General features: G+C 42.0%; 1 protein-coding gene across 6 annotated transcripts in view; it reads right to left on the reverse strand.

Moving 5' to 3' along the window:
• Window positions 1–21,097, reverse strand: part of LOC308296340 (far upstream element-binding protein 3-like) — a 46,698-nt gene extending 25,601 nt beyond the window's left edge. For 4 of the 6 annotated variants that reach the window (XM_080739595.1, XM_080739593.1, XM_080739594.1 and 1 more), the window contains exons 1-5: window positions 20,693–21,097; window positions 19,534–19,680; window positions 16,231–16,294; window positions 15,754–16,124; window positions 1,595–1,703 (exon numbers count right to left, since the gene is read on the reverse strand). In XM_080739595.1, the coding sequence (XP_080595721.1) occupies window positions 1,595–1,703; window positions 15,754–15,846 (202 nt within the window). In that variant the 5' untranslated portion in view covers window positions 15,847–16,124; window positions 16,231–16,294; window positions 19,534–19,680; window positions 20,693–21,097. Of the gene's footprint in view, window positions 1–1,594; window positions 1,704–15,753; window positions 16,125–16,230; window positions 16,314–19,533; window positions 19,860–20,692 lie in introns of those variants that run through there. The other 2 variants (XM_080739592.1, XM_080739591.1) reach the window with 2 other exon arrangements.
• Between the last annotated feature and the right edge of the window lie 269 nt (window positions 21,098–21,366).

Raw genomic sequence — 21,366 nt, forward strand, 5'->3', positions numbered from 1 at the left:
GAACCACTGATTTAGAGGAAGGATTTAGAAGTCGGGTCAAAGATCGGGTCAAAGATATTCAAAGACTTGCACTCATTTTCACGATTTTTCAAAAATAGCAGATCTACAAGCTCGCAGCGTGGCACTCGGTGCCGCGCTGTGAGCTTGTATATCTGCTATTTTTCTAAAGTTAAAGCATACAATAATGGTTAAAGTGGTTAAAATCTAACGCGACTCGGGCGCGTTCCAGGTATTTGAGAGTTAAAGCTCCACCCCGTCTGTGGTGGTGTGTGTGTGTGTTCAGAATGATAAACCAGGGCAAGAGCTATGCTAGTGCTACATATTTCCCAACTCCTTATCTTATCTTTCACCTGTACAGCTAGCTTTATGCTGGCACACAGAAACACATAAATCAAACACACCTGCATTTATCCCCTTTTTACACGTCCACAAAAAGTTCAAATACAGATATTCATTTCATTTTAAGAAGTGGAATATTTCAAAAGTAGGTCAAAATGGACAGAACAGATGTGGCAAGTCAAAATAATATTTGGGTTATATGATGGACATCCCTACTTAATTTAACTTTATGCACATCCACACATAAAAAACGAAAAAAAAGGCTTTATTTTTAACTGGAAAAGTCACAAGTGGCACACAGTTGTAAATTGAAAATATGTCATCCATTGCATATTAGGATTTAGTTGAGACCGCCATCTCTTTTTCTTTCTCCCTTCATCTTGTGGGGATTGTCATGTGCACACACACACACACACACACACACACACACACACACACACACACACACACACACACACACACACACACACACACACACACACACACACACACACACACACACACACACACACACACACACACACACACACACACACACACACACACACACACACACACACGTGCGAGTGCACACACACACACACGTGCGAGTGCACACACACACAAACACCCCTTACCTGTGACTTCTGTCATCCCAAAAATCCAAGTTAAAAAAAACACAAAACACACAGTTGACATGGACTGTTTGCCTTATGTAAACTTCATCCTAAAGAAATGCCTTTACCGAACTTCTACACAGCTGTTCAGTTTAACTAGAACAGTGGTTCTCAACCTTTTCAGGCCGTGACCCCCAAAATAATCATATTTGAACTGGGGAGTGGGGACCCCCTCACCCTGCACACGCACTTGGGATTGTAGGAGTTGGCATTACATTTAGTTTGACTCGATCTATACCATTGTGAAAATAGCCGATCTACATGCTCACAACGACTCAAAACGCGAGGGGGTTGTGAGCATGTAGATCTGCTATTTTCAAATGTCTGCCTCTAATATTTGACAATTTGACTAATGTTTGACCAGAGGAACTAAAAAGGTCTTTAAAGTCCTTAAATTGTCACTTTAGATACCTTCTATACACTTATACTGTATGTTGGTCCGTTTACTGTTGAGTGAGAAAATAACGTTAACGTTTAGCTCAACATCTGGCGACCACCACCAAAATAATTTGGGGACCCGTCTGGGGGTCCCGACCCACAGGTTGAGAACCACTGAACTAGGAAACGAGGAAGATGGTGATCAATATCTCCTGACTCACCTGCGTCATCTCCTGGGCGTTTCTGTCCAGAGTAGTAGAGTGAGGCTTCCACACTCGCTGACGAGCTGTTCAGATGGGACATCTGTTCACTGCCCATCTTCACAGCCATCTGACAACACAGGGAAAGACAGTGTCCAAGTTAAAGGTATATCAGTGATTGTATTTCATTCAAATAAAAATATAATTGATACATTTTCCATTCATTCTCCTCACTAGAATGTGTGCTGACCATATAAGTACTTCCACCATGGCCCGTGTTACGACTACAAGCATAGCTAGATTCGGTTTTCAGATGTGGCCAGCCAGTCCTCGACCAATCAGGGTAGAGTATGGCCGTAGTTACGTTGATGATGATGTTTAGTTATGGTGGTCAAAATAAATGTTGAGAACCACAGTCGCTCTGAATTAAGAACGTCTGCTAAATGCCTAGATTGTAAACTACTGAACTGAACTCATAAAATGCTACAGTCTCGTAATAAATCAGTATCATACATATCCTGAAGCTGGAGACGCAGGCCTACTGATATTCAGTGATTGGGTCTAATGATCAAAACGAGAACATTATAATGGTGTAAAAAATCTATAAAAAACTAAACATTTTCACGCTGTAAGGCCAGTTGGGGACAAGATGACCCCCGGCCACTTTCATTATCACTGAATACACCTTTGATGGCCATCAATGTTTACAATGAACATGATCAAGTGGTACTGGTAACACAAAGTCAGATCAGGTTTTTTTGTCATCGCCACAACTAGGCCTGTCACAATTATTACATAATTGCCTAATCACAATTATGTATTATTATAATTGCAATTATTCAATATTTATTTGCATAAACATCATCGTCATCATTTCCATTCGGAAAATGTTGAAATATTTACAAACATTTTCAAATATAGTGTAAATAGCAGATCTACAAGCTCAAAACGGATCTTTTGAGCTTGTAGATCGTCTATTTACACTATTCATGGTTTTTATAGTATAAAGTCATTCAATTATGTACGGTAAGTTATTTGTCATATCTGTCGGTGCACCATTTTGTTTACAACGCCTAAAAGCCAAAACACATTTTTCATAATATTCAACGACAGAAAAAATCAAGTTATTATTCATATAAGTTCATAAACATGACAGACCTAGTGACCACATGGTTTGATGTTCAATAACCAGGTTTGTGATCTTCTCTGCAAAATGTGCAAATGCAAACATCTATAGTGTTTATGTCTAAAGAAATGGAAGGTTGCACAGAAATGTAACCGTTGTTCAGGATCCGATGACCGACGTTACAGTAATTCGGTCTAAACGCCAGTGTTTCAAAGTGTTCTTTATCCTTATATATGTTTTCTGTACGTAACATAAGAGTGTAAATGATTACGTTCTTGTTACTCATGACATTGTAGCTGAATCAATAATAATAGCAAACATATGTAGGAAAATAAATAATAAAACAATTATAATAATCAATAAAAGGAACATTTTCAAGTTGCATTGTGCAAGCTTCCTACTGTACTCCTAGGTTTTAAACATCTACTTCTACTACATCTACTAAATTAGTAGAAAAGGGTTATTGGCGATGGCGACCGTATTTAACCTCTCTCTGATCAATGAATGTATATGGTCTGACTGTCTGGGGGAAGATGATCTTTAGCAATCTATTGCCAGTGCCATGTGGCTGCAGATGCACTTTTCATGTGGCATCTGCATCTGAAACAGTCTTTGGTTGGGATCGATGGCTACGATCTTTGATGATTCTGTGTGGTGCCAACACGCCTGTCATACATGGATTGACGTGTCTGGCTGTCTGCACAAGTGTACAATCCTTTGCATTGCAGTTCCCATAACAGGCAGTGATGCAGCCAGTCAGGATGCCAACCCCCCAAACTGAACCTGCACCTACACACCGTCTCCCCGTACACACACTCATAAGAAACATCACCAAAACTTCTACTGTAATGTGCGTCCTACCAAACTGTGCCATCCGGCTACTCCAGACGTCACATCCCACCCCCAAACTGAGCCCATGCTTCCTTCAGTGCATGAGGAGTGAGCAGGCCGCTTCTTAACACCTGACAGGGGGGAGTTTCCCCGGTTGGACGTAGCGCGTGGAAGGAACACGTTCCTTTCCCCTCCATCTGGCGCCCTGGCTGGCCAGGGGCAGGCATTATAGAGACCAGGATTACTGCATATTTTTGTGAGGGTATCTATCTACCCTAGGAAACACGGGAAGAACATGCAAACTCCACACAGAAAGGCCCTTTTGCCAACCCCACCTAGTGTGTGGGCGCTGATGACGCGGAGCAGTCGAACCCAGGACCTTCTAGCTGTGAGGCGACAGCGCTACCGACTGCGCCACCACATTTTAGCGCCCACCTGGATTGAGTGACGGCAATGGACGTCACATACAGTAGGAATAATCATCAACCATGAATGGATTAAGAGAACCACTACCCAACACCAGTTCTCACATCTGATGAAGATATAGTGCCACTGCTTTATACAAAATATATATATTACAAATAGTTTAATCCTATGTATTACAATAGTTTAATCCTATATGTAATTTCTCTCCTCAGTGGGTTGAGCAATTGACCTCAACTTGCACACAGACATTGACCATTAGCATAGTATGCAGACAGTGAGGAAGCTCGTTTTTCACTTTCCAAAAATGTAAGCTGATTATTAGCGTTTTTGTGTAAACACCAGAGATTGGGAGTTCGGGCTATGTGATCCGTCGTCATGGTTACACAGCCAGCAGGCTATGGGATCTCTAGCTGCTGGCCAGATACACACACATCACCAGACAACGGCAGAACACAGACACTGCAAACTTATGAAGGACTTTCATTTAGGGTCTGTGTCTACACAGAATATGGCATCTTATGAGCGGAAGGGGACTTTAGATATCATCTCCTTAGCACTAGTACGCACATTGACACGTACAATGTTCGAATCCAGGTTGTGTTATTATTAGAACACAGTTTAACAGAAACAGCGTAAAAATCTACTTCTAATGGTTATGGGTGGCAACGATTCCACATTGTGTCTGACTGATTATGAATTATAAGGAGGCAAGATAGTTTTAGGCTTAGCTACCTGGGGTAATGTCAGCTAGCCAACCTGCTGGCTACCGTAGCTATTCAACATAGTCCCATCTCCATTAATAACAAAACTGCCATTGATTCAGTGGGTGAGTCAGAGAGGTTCCATCCCATATGTCTTGTTCTGATGGATTTTGATTGCCTGTTAATGTTTCTATCATTGATGAAATTGCTGTTAAAGTGATCCAAACGATATCGCTCACCACCATCGTTGTCGTAATAGTTGTGGTGTGAACTCTGCCATCGACTTCAGAATGACTTGATGATAATAGTTAGCGTTAATATTATAGCCATTGTATAAACGGCCCTTTGGAATACATATTCTACACTAATCTGCTTTGTCTTCTTTGGAAAATGTAGTTTTTAAGATGAAAATCAAATTATGTCCAACCACAAATTAGTTTAAACACACCTGACCTTATCAAGCCTAATATTTAAATAGCCTGAAAGCCTGAAAATACACGTAAGGTGACCCTTCACATCCACTGGGCATATCACATTTGACAGTCATTTGACTAAGCACATGTTGTCTAACCTCGCCTACCAGTCTTTCTGGGGAGAAAGCCTGGTGTTCGTTCACAACAGACCGTTTGGTTTCCGCCTAAAGCGCGGAAACCACTAGAAGAAGCGGCGTCGCTTTGATTTAGTTCTGCTCGTTTGTTTCCCCAATCACTATTAAAATGCTCGAGAGTAGTGTAGTCTTGCCAGTCGCTACGAGTTGGACTAAAAGATGCACATACCAAACGTTTTTTTCCGAAAGCAAAACTACGTAGCATCAAGGTGTTTATTAGGTAGGCCCTAAAACTATGTCCTTGGGTGCAGGGGAATATTTTGGGTTAAAACTGAATCCGGTTGATAGTTCCGGCCAAAGTGTAGTCCGTCTAGGACTACAACATGGCGTAAAGTGGTTTCCGCTCCCGACCGGATCAAACCCCGTAAAGTAAAGTGATCCCAGACTACATGTTGTCAGACAACGACTGTACATTCAAAGAATTTCCCCTTTCTGTGATCATGATAGCTTTGTCGACGTGCATGTATGCATCATTGTTGCCAGATGTACGATAATTATCACAACATTTGTACGATAATTTTAACCACCTTACAAAAATAAATCCTAAATGTACGATAATTTCACATAAAAGGCTGCAAATTCTGATCCTAGCTCTCTACCTGGGGGCATTAAAAACCCAGGTTGCATCCTTCCAGTCAAGTCATTACGCTTGAAGGATGACATGCATGCCCCCAAGGTAGAGAGCATTCCTGCTATCCTCCATCAGAGTGAGCCAAGAACATCACAGGTGCCAAGTTTACACATACATACAGTAAGTATTGTGCTACCGTATGCTTACTGTATGTTATATGACCCGACAACAAACTTCAGAAAATGACTGCTCCAGTCCCTCAAGTCTATCCGATACACCCACGACGAACAGCGACTCGGAGGTTCAAGTTGAACTCACCGACCAGCACTGCATTCAAATATTGATTCAGCACTCCAAACTAACTTTGTATTTATTGGATGCACGGGTGGTACACTCATTGGCATCGGAAGGGAGGTTTCTCAAGATATTCTGTACCCCTACCGTTAAGATTTTTCCCTATGGCCTATATTCATATTGTGTGTGCTTCTCTCACCTACTCCTCTGTTGCTGTGCTGAAGCCATGATCAACTGGTGGCCAGACAGGCTAATTAATACAAAAATCTTTAATCCGATGCCCTAAGGGCTCGTGCTGCAAGAATTAACATCAAGTACAGGATACAACCATTTACAGGATTTAATGTGTATTTGTAGATCTGATACGCCCTCAAAGCCCTGATGTTGTGTCACACACAGTAAACAACAGATACAAAGCGACTGATCTAAAGCAACATGCTGTTGACCAGAGCAAGAGGAGAGATGGCATGCTGCAGCAACTCTGATATTTGCGCTCTGAGGCAGGGGCTTTCTGCCAGGGGACAGGAGAATAAGGAGTTCAACTTTCTACAGCTGTCTACCTTGGTGAATAAAAAACTGCAATCCACTTGGATGTTGATAAATTGAAACAATCAGAGATGTTAATATAATAACCCCACCCAATGTGTATGAAGTAGGTGCACATCTCGCGCGAGCAAACTGTCAGTATCGTCTGGGACACGCTGCGGCAGCATGCGCTGGCAACTGGGCCAATACCCATTGGGTCTCACTCTCACGAGGTGTACTGGATAGGTGTTTCCCATTTGGGTGGCGTGTGTTGGCGACTAGATCATGCCCGGGTGGTTGATAGGTGTTCTACTGTATATGTTGGCCAGGCTTTTTAATTGTTTGCCTCCCACCCAATATCATAAGTGTGGATGATTGGGGGAAAAACGTAGAAAACGTTACGTTTTCAAACAAAGATATCCTAGTTTAGACTTTAGACTAGCCTTAAACTCGTGTTACAGACCCTGATAAGCGGTTGGCCCAGCTAGCTCAACCTGGTGGCCTTAACCAGCTCACATAGCAACACAACACTCCTTACAAATTCAAACTATCTCACAAACACACAACACAACGATTTGATCATACAAACCCATGGTAAAAATATTTTTTACAACACTGCCACACAAGTGTGGAATCCTTGACGATTTCCCTTAAAACATGTAAATCGCTGGCCTCCTTCAAAAGGGCCCTGAAAATTCACCTTTCTGGTGACCAGAGGCGAAGGTAGCCAGCACTTCTCCCTTCTTTTACCACCCACCCCCACTTTATATAATGTATTTTTATTGTTTGTAGATGCAACAAATGTTATTGTGTTTCTGTTGCTATGTTTGCAAACTGAGTGCCAAGGACTTCCAATGTAAAAAAGACTGTAAAAGGCCTTATTATGGATGTTCCTGTTGGGCAGGATGTTCCAACTGTATCTGTACCGGGCTGCATCTTAAATGTGACTACTGTACATTATGTTGTTTGTTCATTGTAACTAATAAAATATTCGTACACACACACACACACACACACACACACACACACACACACACACACACACACACACACACACACACACACACACACACACACACACACACACACACACACACACACACACACACACACACACACACACACACACACACACACACACACACACACACACACACACAAACCTTGAGCAGTGACAACAAAGAGTTGAGGAGAAGAGAAAAGAGCAGTGCTGCTGCTTCCGTCACCTCTCCATCCATCTCTTCATCTGAGATGTTTTCATGCAGCAGAACAATACAGATCTACGTAGGAAACGAGACGTCCCTAACACACCCTGGCCATCGCTCAAAGCAACCCAGACTCTTCACCCTCAAGGCTCTCAATCTGTGAAATGAGCTCTAAACTCCATCGTCAATCAGGACTCACTGCATACTCCCCTCATTTTCTGCTGGTCTGAAAACACTTCTTCAGACTCCACACAATCTCCTAACACAGTGGTTCTCAACCTGTGGGTCGGCACCCCCAGGAGGGGTCCCCAGATTATTCTGGGGGGTCCCCAGATGATTATCTTAATGTGCAACAACATTGTTTTCTCACTCAACAGTAAACAAACCAACATAAAGTTTAACTGTATAGAGAGGGTATGTGCACATTTCTAAAGTAACAATTTAAAAACGTACCTCTAAAATGACAAATCAAACATTTGCCAAATTGTCAAATATTAGAGGCAGAAATTGTGAAAATAGCCAATCTACATGCTCACAACGCCTTGCAACGTGAGGCGTTGTGAGCATGTAGATCTGCCATTTTCACAATAGAACAGTGTTATACAAAATGTTATGCCTCCACTCGTAGGGTGGGGTCGCAGCCTGAAAAGGTTGAGAACCACTGTCCTCCTAACACACATTTCATTTGTGTAAGTACTTGTTGCCCTTTTAGATAAACATTATGCACGTTGGTTACTTTTACAGTATTTAGACTGCTTGTCAACAGACACTATGTATGTTATTGAAAGAGACATCTTGTCAGTAAGCCTTCTGTAACGCCTCAAATTTGTTGACGTTGTGACATCACTTGACATCACCTTATCAAAGATCATACCCTGGATATCCATACATGGAGACGACTGGATCATCACCTAGATCTCCATTACTCCATATATGGAGCTGACCTCTACATCTGATTCCCAAATGATGCCTTTTGTTTTATGCCTATAAAAGGGGACAAGGACAGAGACATATATTGACACGCACAGACGCATGTCTGGGGTCTCACAGCACACGGTTGGTTCTACAGACAGGGATCTCCATATATGGGCATAAAAGGGATTGTATGTATGTCTGATGTCAGACGTCATGGGACTTTCACATAAGAAGTAACCGAGTAAGCATGTCTGCCCATTTTTGCCCATGTTCTTAGCTGCTTCCCCTGCCGTTACTGTACTTGCCCAATGTACAGTTGTATGTATGAAACATTTTTTGTAGAACCGCCGATCCAACCAATATGCCCATATCTCCATATACATGGATCTCCATATATGGGTAACTGGTCTGATATATATTAATAATTAATTCTGCTTGACCTCGTCATACTGGTTATATTTAGACCAGTGGTTCTCAACCATTTGATTTTTTTTTTTTTTTGGGGGGGGGGGGGGTCCCCAGATTTCTTGGATTTCTTGGGGTGTTTCTTTCACAGTACATTTGCACATACGTGTGAAATTTGTCCTCTGCATTGTACCCATCCTATAACAACTAGGAGAAGAAAATAGCAGATCTACAAGCATGATTGTAGATCGGATTTCACAATATATATCTGTGGAACCAGGTGATATTAATTGTACGGCAATCAAATGTAGTCAAAATGCTTCAACTCCTACATCCCATATGCTTGTCAGGGTGGGGGGTCCCCCAGTTCAAATATGATTATTTATGATTGTTTAAACCACTGGTTTAAACCGATTCTTGGTTTGATGTTTATCTGCTACCCCGGTTACTTTGCAGCACTCGTTTTCCTACCAGTCTATTTACTTGACCACTTAGCCTGTTGTCTGTTGCCTAGGATTCATTACCTTTAACCATCTGATAATTACCTACATTTGTATTGTAAATTGGAGGCACAGGTTCAACTACTGTAGTGTACTGACTCTGGTCTAGATAAGCTCTGTGGAAATGCACAATGCTGGGTGATGCCACCTAAAAGAGGGCTACAAAAGGCCCCTCTCCAATTACTAGCTCAAGGATTCCATCAGACCACCACCGCCAAGATTACGATCACAATTACAACATTTAAGTTTACGATTAATTGTCACACAAATAACTGCGATTTAAGATTTAATTGTTTTTGGTATTGAACATTAGCCTTGCTCCAGTCCCTGAATCTCTAGCCACGCCCATTAAAATAAGATGTTCAGGTAATTCAGATCTGGTGACGCTTGCTAGAATCTGTACAGCAAATTAGCGTCGTTTCAACTCGATGACGTCAAACAACAGTGCCGGACCGGGACATTCCCAAACATGGTGTCGCCCGCTGCAGTATCAATCTCGCTATGAAACATCAGTAGCAGACATATTTTACCGTGTTTGATTACAAGTAGCGCTCCTTTTCTGCCGGTTTCTTTGGTTAGCAAGTAGCAACCGGTTAGCCAGCCACATAACACGAATAAGGACTTCATCTGCTTTGCTACTATCGAAGGGTTGAACCAATAGCGAAAACGGTCTCTTTGTCAATGCCCATCGCAGAAACGGCTGCAGAAGGAAAGGCTTTCAGACAGAATAATGGAGTGAAACGAAAATTCAGGCTAATTGAACATTGGAAAATAATATATGATATGAGAAATAACCCAAATATACAAAGAACTGGCATAATTAATATAACTTTATAAATGGTGGTTCCGACCACCTGATGACTACAACATTCTACAAAATGACGTTAAGGTTATTTCCGTTATAATGTGAATCAATTCATTTATTCTTGCTAGTCGCATTACGAGTTAGAATTAAGGATCCTTCATTAATTGATAGTTGATAACCTTGATCCTCGATCGATTAACCGATTAATTGATAAGCAGCATTTTTTAGGACCAACTGGATATATCTTGTCCGAAACCGAAAATGAGTGCAGAAACATAACTGCCTTGATGTATATAATATTAACAAGCGTCAACAAGGAGACTCCTTGTTGACGCTATTTTTATTCTTTTTCCGAAGAATAAAATAAAACAATTAATTGTAATAGTTTAATTGGATAATGTATTAGCGGCATTTATCAATTTTAGATTAATTGTTAACATACCTAGTTAGAATAAGAGATGAACATACCAAACGATTATACCAATTTATACAACAGGTAGTTCCGACGAGGCAATCTGATTGGTTGAAATTGGTATCATAGGCGATGTCTTGTAAGCGGCTACGCTAGCAGTTTCATGTGAAGTTCAGGGACAGAGTGCTAAATGTGGCTTTAAAAAATTACACATTTCTATCGAATATCTTAATTACAATGAAATGATGTCGACGCGTTGTTTTAATGGTAACTGTTGTATATTAATCGCAATATTACACTTGAGGGTGTGTGTTATCATGATTATCGGCACTTCTGCGCTGCCTATGGAACTCTCCTCAGGCTCGTTCCTGCAGCAACGCAGGCATGCCCATATTCACGATAACACACACACCCTCTTGTGTGATATTGCTTAAACCAATTTTAAATATTTTGGAGGTGCACAGCAGTAGCGTGGTTCCGGCCACCTGTAGTCCGCCTGATGACTACAACATGTCATGTCATTTCAGCTCCCGAGAAGGTTCAGAAAGTACAGAAACCCGTTATTGATCCCAGGCTAGGCTACGCCCAATTATGAAGTGTGTTGTCTTACCTCAATTTGTCATCATGGCATAAGGCGCAAACAAAGCAGTAAGCTCCATATATGGCTATAAACTGATGACAGAGAATTCCATATATGTACACATTGATCAGCGGTGTAGCGTAGGTGTGAGGGCTTCGCTTTGTTATACTGTTGTTCTTGTGAGGCCATTTTGCAGGTCAAGTATTTATGAAGCCTAATTTATACATATAGTTGCGCGCACTGTGATGTGTTGTGCTTAGTTGCGAGTGCGACATTCATGCGCAACCAAGTACAACTCAAGCTCAAAGGGACAACTACCCCTTGCAATCTAGGCCCGAACAATTTTGAGGAAATATCCAATTGCGATTTTTCTGACCGATATTACGATTTTCTGCATTGTTGTAAACACTGGGTGAGACCATATAGTTATACATCGGGTGAGGGTCAAACTCGCTCGCTGTCGTTGCACATTATGATTATATGAATAAAAATGTAGCCTTTGCGATTCGCTAATTGCGTGGTTCCAAATCATGATTTTGGCTTAAAAATTATTAATCGTTCAGCCTGAATACAATCACTCCTATGCAACACTAGCCGAAAACACCCACAACCACAACAAGGAGGAAGTGGATAGCAAGCTGATATGCTCCTCGACAGCTCCACGTTACAAATGTGTGTTACTTTGGGCTGCTTTTCTTTGTATGCATGCATAACATTGGGGTGTCCACGGTTATTCAGACACCCGTAGCATGACGTGCGTCACTTTTTATGCAATATATATTATATTCCCAATCAAATTTGTCTGATAATTATAATAAATATAATTCCCGAGTTCTGCTGATTTCTTTTATCAATAAAGTTGTATTTCTTAAGTTTCAGACACACACAGGCAAGCGGCCGAGCACACAGACGCACTGGGTAGCGTACTAGCGTGGCAGAGGTGATGATCATATTACTTGCTTTATGCAGCGCATGCACTCAAACTTTATAGTTGATTGTGCATGACATGATGAAAACATTAGTTAACACATTGGTAGGTCAAGACATTTGTCTTCATTAGATTCGTTACGCTTCTTTTTTTCATATTGGAATTATATTCGACTCCCGAGTCAAGGACTAGAACCCAACCCTATAGAACATTTTTTGTGGATTTTGTAAGACTGATGCAAAACACAAATCCAACAATATTTGTGAACTGGAGGTCATTGCACATGAAGAATGTGTCAAGATTCCTAGGGGAAGCTAGCAGAAGCTGGTGTCTAGCTAATGAATCAAAATTTCATCGGGTCTCTTAACCTCAAATTGTGTTGAATTTGGATAAAACACTTGTAATTGTAGTCATGTTGAGCCATTTAAATTGTTCTTGTTTGCTTTGTTTATTACAAACAGCTGCATTTTATAAAAAAATCGAACCTCTGTTCGAAGTGGAGCTGTGTGTGTGTGTGTGTGTGTGTGTGTGTGTGTGTGTGTGTGTGTGTGTGTGTGTGTGTGTGTGTGTGTGTGTGTCTGGCCTGGCCTGAACAACAGCGCCCTCGTGTGGTCACAAAAGGTACTGTAGGCTACAGACAGACAGACAGACAGACAGACAGACAGACACACAGACACACAGACATACCCACACACACGGCCACGTATAGGGAGCTTGTGTTCCACACAGCTCCAAAAATAATTTGCAGTGGGGAGTGAATAATTTGGAGTGCAACTGTATACCGTATACACAGCCAAACATATACTGTATATATTATATACACACACAACCTCAACAGTTCACCTCCATACCATCATTCTTAAACTTGGGCTGGGTGATAGGACTTCAAACAAATCAATATCACGATTTCAAACTTTTGATGATTGTTTTATACACCAATATATTTACACTGCCCTCTCTGACGAGGTCTGCACTGTAAATATTGAGCTCGCTATTTTTACAAATGGTTTGTCAATGGTTAACTAAGACATGATTTGGTTTATTATAAAACATAAAAATATATCATGTTAATTATTTGATATATACAGGGGGAAAGAACAAACACTGCTTCTTACTTATTCAATTAACCTAGGTGTTGGTTTAAAGATATTTCTGCTCAATTGCCCAGTCCTAGCTTAAACGATGGCAATTTGCAACACTTTGAATATTGAGCTATAGGCCTACTGTGGAAAATTAGAGGCAATAGTACACAACAAAGAATGAGAAGCCTTAATAATGACCTAGTTACAGTCAGTTTAAATACTCTTTCATTTAAAACGCTGAAATGCGATGTTTATAAAACTAGTAATGCACATTGCACACCCTCCAGCCAATCAGGACTTATGTGTCCCTGGTGTACACACACATTCATACATGAATACACAAGTGCATATGATATTACATACTAGGGGTGGGCGATATGGAAAAATACAATACCACAATATTTTCCCAAGCTGTATCACGATACACGATTTTACCACGATTATTTTTCACGTTGGTTTTTATGGTTATTTTTCAAGGTACTTGACAACAACTAGACTCTCTGGGTTCCTTTTGGGAGTCTAAATTGAACTTTACAAGTATGTAACTCTGACAGTATACAAATAAAACCAAAATGGACATTTGGTTTCATTAGTATACTGTCAAGAGTTAAGTAGAGACCTTGACATTTTAAAGTTTGAGAACTACTGATTTAGACCAAAATGCAGGTTTAAATTGAATTCTGCAATGAACCTCTGTATTAACGATTAAACAGGATGTTTTACAAGGCTCCCTCATTTGTATCACGATATCTCTGAAAAGGCATATCGTGGAGACATTGTATCGTCTCAACGATAATTATCACCATATCGCCCACCCCTAATACATACATACATATACATATATAGACTATATGTATATATACACATAGCCTACATTGATGAATGTATCAATATTATCAACTCAAAATACTCTCACAATCTCTAGGGTCGATCCAAGTGTAAAGTTACAACAGTGCCAGGGTTTGGGATTCCAATCCCACCTGCCTAGCGAACAGTAAAAACTGATACTGATTGAAAACGTGAGAGAGAGTGTGTGTGTGTGTGTGTGTGTGTGTGTGTGTGTGTGTGTGTGTGTGTGTGTGTGTGTGTGTGTGTGTGTGTGATCAGTGTGTGTGAGCGAGCAGAAGCTGCTTTAGTTGCAACGCCACAGATCCTATAATCACTGTCTCACTTCCACTTATGACATCACACACGATCAGAGCCGGTGGTGCTGTCTCACTAAACCTACTCAACATAGGTTCACTAATGAACTGCCACGTCCTCCTCTTACTCACTTGCATCACTAATGCAACTTCTACTAAATCAATTGATAACCCAAGTATCAAACTGATAAGTAGTCCTACTTTCTGGCCTTCAGAAATCAGAGCCAGCTCGGGGTGAAGAAGCAAGCTATTTCTGTTACATATTCCCCAACATATGGATCACTAATTCAAGACAACTACGTTCATTTTAGGTCTACCAATTCAATCGTCTGACTCGTATCCCCTCCCCCGTGTGCTCCCCCCAAACTCACACCATATTTCAAGTGTTAAACTTATAAATGTATGTATAGGCGGACAGACACACCCCCACAGAGCATATATGGGGCTGTGGAAGAGCGTTGCATAACGGCAGCCTAGTTTTTGTGTTACAGTAAACACCATGGCTATAGGGGGAGGGGAGTCCAACCACAACTATTACACCGTCAGCCCCACACAGATCACTTACTTTCATTTACACGTCCACGCACTAAAAAAAACAACAACAACGAACGGCAGGCTTCGATCCACAGTGATTGAGTGGGATTTAAGCCTTTAGGCCGTGGGGGTCGAGTCCCTTTAACTTTGGCCAGCTAAGTTAGCGGCCAACAGGTTGTGTCTCTAGTATTGAGTGCGTGTGCCGTGTGTGTGAGTGACACGTGTGTCCAAACTTCTGTCCTGCTCCCCCGACATTGTTTCAAACTCCCAAACTCCAACTGTGTGAACTCTTGACAACAAGCCCTGTCTGCAAACACACAGCAACAAGTGGCCTCGTCCACAACTCCTAAACTGCTTTGCCCGAGCTAGTTAGCATAGCTAGTAGTATGCGTGAGTGTGTGTGAGTGTGTGTGACAGAGAGAGAGAGAGAGTATGAGTGAGAGAGTATGTGTTCATAGCACCCAAGCTTTGCCAGAAACTACCCAGCAAGACATTGGTGTGTGAGTTCGAATAAAAGTGTTTGTTCCGCGTCGGAGCGGCTCCGCTTCGGGCGTGTCGTGGGCTCGGAGCCCCGGGTGTTAAGAGTTTTACCTGCCGGGCCCTCTGTAAAGCATCGGCCAGGCCGTCTGACTTCAGCCCCGGCTGGCCCAGCGCGGCCTGTCCCTGCACCAGCTCCGCCATCATACTGACACACACACCACACACACACACCACGCACACACACACACACTGCTCTGGTTGCTGCTTGCTGCTGGATGCTAGCTCCTGCTGCTAACGCTGCTAGCAATGCACATTAGCACACAACGCTGCTCAGCTGTTGGCAGTACGACACGCCGTTTCCGCTTCCGCTTCCGCACTTTGGGGCACGACCACGTGACGGGCACACACACAGAGGGCCGTGTCCTCCCCTTGCAGAGCTCCTCTTGCGGTCAGATCCATGCATAGAGGCTCCATGCAGCTCCCTGTGCAGAAATACACATATATTATATTAGGCTATTTATGTATTGTAGGCCCTGGCCATATATCTATAGGCTATATATATATCTTTGTATGAATGCACACATACACACACACAGAGGGCCGTGTCCTCCCCTTGCAGAGCTCCTCTTGCGGTCAGATCCATGCATAGAGGCTCCATGCAGCTCCCTTCCCTGGGCAGAAATACACATATATAATAGGCTATTTATGTATTGTAGGCCCTGGCCATATCTATTTATATATATATAAATAGACACATGCCTTCTGTATTTGACTGACCAAATCAAACGCGAAGCGGATGACGGCAAATATAGCGGCATGGTCATGATGGACCTCCAGAAGGCATTTGACACCGTAAATCATTCTATTCTGATTGAGAAACTAAAAGCCATCGGTCTTGACAGCGCAGCAGTGAGTTGGATGCAATCTTACCTGGTGGGGAGGGAACAGGTGGTGGAGATTAACGGTACCCTGTCCCCCCCCCTCCCAGTAAGCTGTGGTGTTCCTCAAGGTAGCATACTGGGACCTCTGTTGTTCCTAATATATGTGAACGACATGGCATCTGCTTGTGACTGCAACCTGTTCCTGTTCGCGGATGACTCGGCTCTCCTAGTCTCGGGCAAGGACCACTTGCAGGTTGAAAAGACACTTAACTCTGAACTAAGTAAGATCTGCACATGGCTTAATGACAACAAATTATCAATTCATCTGGGAAAAACTGAGTCCATCCTCTTTGGATCAAATCATAACCTCAAAAAAGTCGATAACTTCACAATCAAAGTGGGTGACAAGGTCATAACACGAAAAAACGAAATCTCTTACTTAGGATGTATCCTTGAAGCTAATCTTTCCAGTGAAAAGATGACTTCTAAAGTAATAAATAAAATCAACCAACGGACTCGTTTCCTACAGAGGATCGCCCCAATGGTCAATTTCAACACACTGAAGACCATAGCTGGTGCAATAATCCAGCCCCTCTTTGACTACGGAGTCCACGTATGGTATCGTGACGCCCCACAAGCCCTAAAAACTAAACTCCAAACAGCCCAAAATAAACTAATTAGGGTCCTACTTCACCTTCCCTATCAGACTCACCTCACCGCTACTCACCAGTTAAGAGTGGGGTGGCTCAGAGTAGATGACAGAGTACAGCAACTTGCAATGGGCCTGGTGTACAAGATACACTACACCACTATGATACCCAAGTACCTGTCAAAATACTTTATAAACATTAAGGATGTCCATAATTACAACACCAGAGGCAGCGCCACAGATCACTTTCAACCCAGAGTCAAAACCAACAAAGGGTCAAACTCCTTTTTCTGCTATACCACCAAAATGTGGAAAGCCTTACCGAAGGTCATAAAGGAGTGTGGATCACTAGCATCCTTTAAAATTGCCCTGAAGAATCACTTACAGGCAGCAGCCATTCGCAACTGGTAAAAAACTAACCTAGCCCAACCCTACCCTCCCCTGCCCCTTCTTTGTATATACTGTTTATTTAGACTTACTGTTTTCTTTTTTGTTTTTCTTTACATATCTACTGCATAGTACTGTGTTCTATTTGTCTGTCATTCAATGTTATATGAGATACTTCAATGGTTTCCAGTGGAAATAAGCTTAGTCTTTTCATGGATCTCCTTTTAGTAGACCTTGTACCAGTGAACTGTACCGTCATGAAACTGTACCTTTTCCTATGCAAACTTCTAATAAAGTCTTCAATCAATCAATCAATCAATATCTTTGTTTGTATGAGTGTGTGTGTACACACACACACACACACACACACACACACACATACATTGATTGATTGATTGATTGATTGATTGATTGATTGATTGATTGATTGAAGAATTTATTAGAAGTTTGCAATAGAAAAAAGTACAGTTTCATGACAGTACAAATCACTGGTACAAGGTCAACTAAAAGGAGATCCTAGAAAGCCAAGGCTTATTTCCACAGGAACCACACTTTAAGTATCTCATATAACATTGAAAAACAGACGGATAGAACATAGTACTTTATCTAGGATAATATCAGTTTCAAAAGCATAACATCAAATACAAAGGCAGAAAAAAGAATAATAAAGAAGGGGGGGGGGGGGGCATGGGGGCTTAGTCTATTTACAAGTCACGGGTAGCAGCTGTCTGAAGGTGACTTTTCATACCAATTTTGAAGGAGGCTAGGGATTTGCTAGGGAGGCTTTGCACACACACACAATCAACAGGATTGATTGATTGATTGATTGATTGATTGATTGATTGATTGATTGAAGAATTTATTAGCAGTTTGCAATAAAGAAAAGTACAGCTTCATGACAGCACAAATCACTGGTACAAGGTAAACTAAAAGGAGATCCTAGAAAGCCTTATGTTATGGCTTATTTACACAGGAACCACACTTTATGTATCTCATATAACATTGAAAGACAGCTTGAGTGTTTACGTTGGTTATTCATTTGATCAGTGTTTGTGAATTGTTATGTTGGTTCATTGTCTATCTAATCTGTCAAATGAAAAGTAAAAGTGCCCTGTAAGTCCATATATGGGCTGGGCTTCCTTTCAAGCATGAGACTTTAATAAAGAAAAAGCAATCGATCAATCAATCAATCAATCAATCATATAATTTATTATTATTATTATTATTGAGAGGTATCATAAAACATAAAAAAGGTTAAGTGTTGACAAATAAGTTATCATGACCACAATCTAGACGCAAATATAGATTAGGTAAGGTTGGCCTCAGAGAAACACAAAGTCCTAGTGCCTGGGCAGGAAGGCTATCAAATAAAACAATATTTTAGTCCATTGAAAGAAATGTAAGGGTTAGGGATGATATTGATTACCTAATCTGCAGTGAAATAGCCTAGATAAATGATGGTATTTACAATCTGATCCATGCTCAGCCCTGCACCAATCAAAGTCACTGGATTGGTTTAAAGATGGGGACTCGGGGGAGTTAAGATTTCAGAATCTCAACAAAAGACACTGGTATCTACATGACAAGAAAGAGACACCGGTGTCTACTGTCAACATATTGACCATTGGTTTGAGGGACACAAGGCCAAACTGAGGGACAACGGTGGCCATGGCCTCCATGAAATTCCTGCCCTTCCACACACACACACACACACACACACACACACACACACACACACACACACACACACACACACACACACACACGCATATATCCTTTTCATACTTAGAATAGCTCAAGGTGCTGTACAGTACTGAAGCTAATGTTCACCTATGGCTATGTGTGTGTGTGTGTGTGTGTGTGTGTGTGTGTGTGTGTGTGTGTGTGTGTGTGTGTGTGTGTGTGTGTGTGTGTGTGTGTGTGTGTGTGTGTGTGTGTGTGTGTGTGTGCGCGCGTGCGTGCGTGCGTGCATACTGGCCTGGGTGCAGAGAGGGGTGGGGTGGGTCCAATAGACAAATCTATATAGTTCCCAACAATAGTGACACACCCCAGTCACCCCCAGTAACCCCTCCCAGTCTCCCACTGGGAGGATTGGAGAGCCATGAATGTATTACTGCTGATCTGAAATGAACAGCAAGGAGAGAGGGGGGGGGGATAAAGAATAAAGAGAACGAATCTGGAATCTGTGGTCCATCTGCTGTGGGTGGTGTGAGTGGTGGGTGCATTAGGCATGGAGTGTAGGGTGGTGGGTGGTGGGTGGTTTAGGAGTGGTGTACTGTGTAGCAGGGGTCTTCAACGTTTTCAGGCCAGGGACCCCTTAGCTGAGAGTGAGATGAAGCAGGGAGGGACCCCCACAACCTTAGCATAGATTGATTGATTGATTGAAGAATTTATTAGAAGTTTGCAATAGAAAAAAGTACAGTTTCATGACAGTACAAATCACTGGTACAAGGTCAACTAAAAGGAGATCCTAGAAAGCCGAGGCTTATTTCCACAGGAACCACACTTTAAGTATCTCATATAAATTCCATATAGTTTCATTGATTGACAGCACAATCATCAGTGTACTTTGGATTCATGTCAAGTTGTGTTTTCAGATATTTAACCACTTGAACCGTCAATACTTAATAAACTTGACCTTTCACTCTGTATTTAGTCTGCTCTTTTCCTTATGAGCTTGTAGATGTGCTATTTTTGGCTACAGTTCTCAGAATATGGACGCTAGGGTTCAAGTGGTTAATATAAAAAAGGGGAAAATAACTTGCTATCACTCAAAGATTTGGAGGACCCCCTGTAGTAACTCTGAGGATCCCCTAGGGGTCCGGGACCCCCTGTTGAGGACCCTTGCTGTATAGTGTAGGGTGGCGTGGTGGTGGGTGGTGTATATATAGACCTATATTTTTTTCTTCTTTTTTTTCGTCTTAGGAATGTGACAAATACAAAAAAATATTATTGAAGTCATGGAGACTTGTTTCCATTTTGTCCAATGTATTCAATTAATCAACATAGCTTAAAAAAATAACACAATAATACATGTCATTAACAGATACAAACAATATTATTGTACAAAGGAGAAAAAGAAAAAAACGGCAGCAGTGAATGACACCTCCTTCCTATGGGAATTCATATTTACCTGGCCTTGTGGTCTCCTGATAGATGTTTTACAGCCCAGGGGTGGCGGTTGGTGTAGGGGTAAGTAAGTAAGTCAGTAGTCAGAGAGGCTTATTTTCGGTATCAGCCGAGAACACCATGTATCCCTGTAACAATAAGGATAGACCCCTGGGATATGGATTGCTGAGGTGGAGCACAACAGGCAGCTTCCAGTACTTACCGCACAACTTTCTGCACCGAAAGCGTGCTACTGTGGTGGGTGGTTAGGTGGCCAGCATTGATGCCATGCCTGCCTTGTGCCTACATAGAAAATATTGTGCATCAAGCCGATCTGTGCAGTATGTTTCAGAAAGAGTGGAGGAGCAGACAGAGACAGACAGACAGGCAGGCAGACAGACAGACAGACAGACAGACAGACAGACAGACAGACAGACAGACAGACAGACAGACAGACAGACAGACAGACAGACACACTTACAGAAAGCACAGTCATACACTCACACATACACACACACAGTCACACACAAACACGCATGCCCACGCACGCACGCACGCACGCACGCACGCACGCACGCACGCACGCACACACACACACACACACACACACACACACACACACACACACACACACACACACACACACACACACACTTCATGTCATTCAGACAGGCATCTGTGTTGGTGTTCAGAGAGAAC

This window comes from Nannobrachium achirus (assembly GCF_963921795.1).
Source record: "Nannobrachium achirus genome assembly, chromosome: 12".
NCBI lineage: Eukaryota > Metazoa > Chordata > Actinopteri > Myctophiformes > Myctophidae > Nannobrachium > Nannobrachium achirus.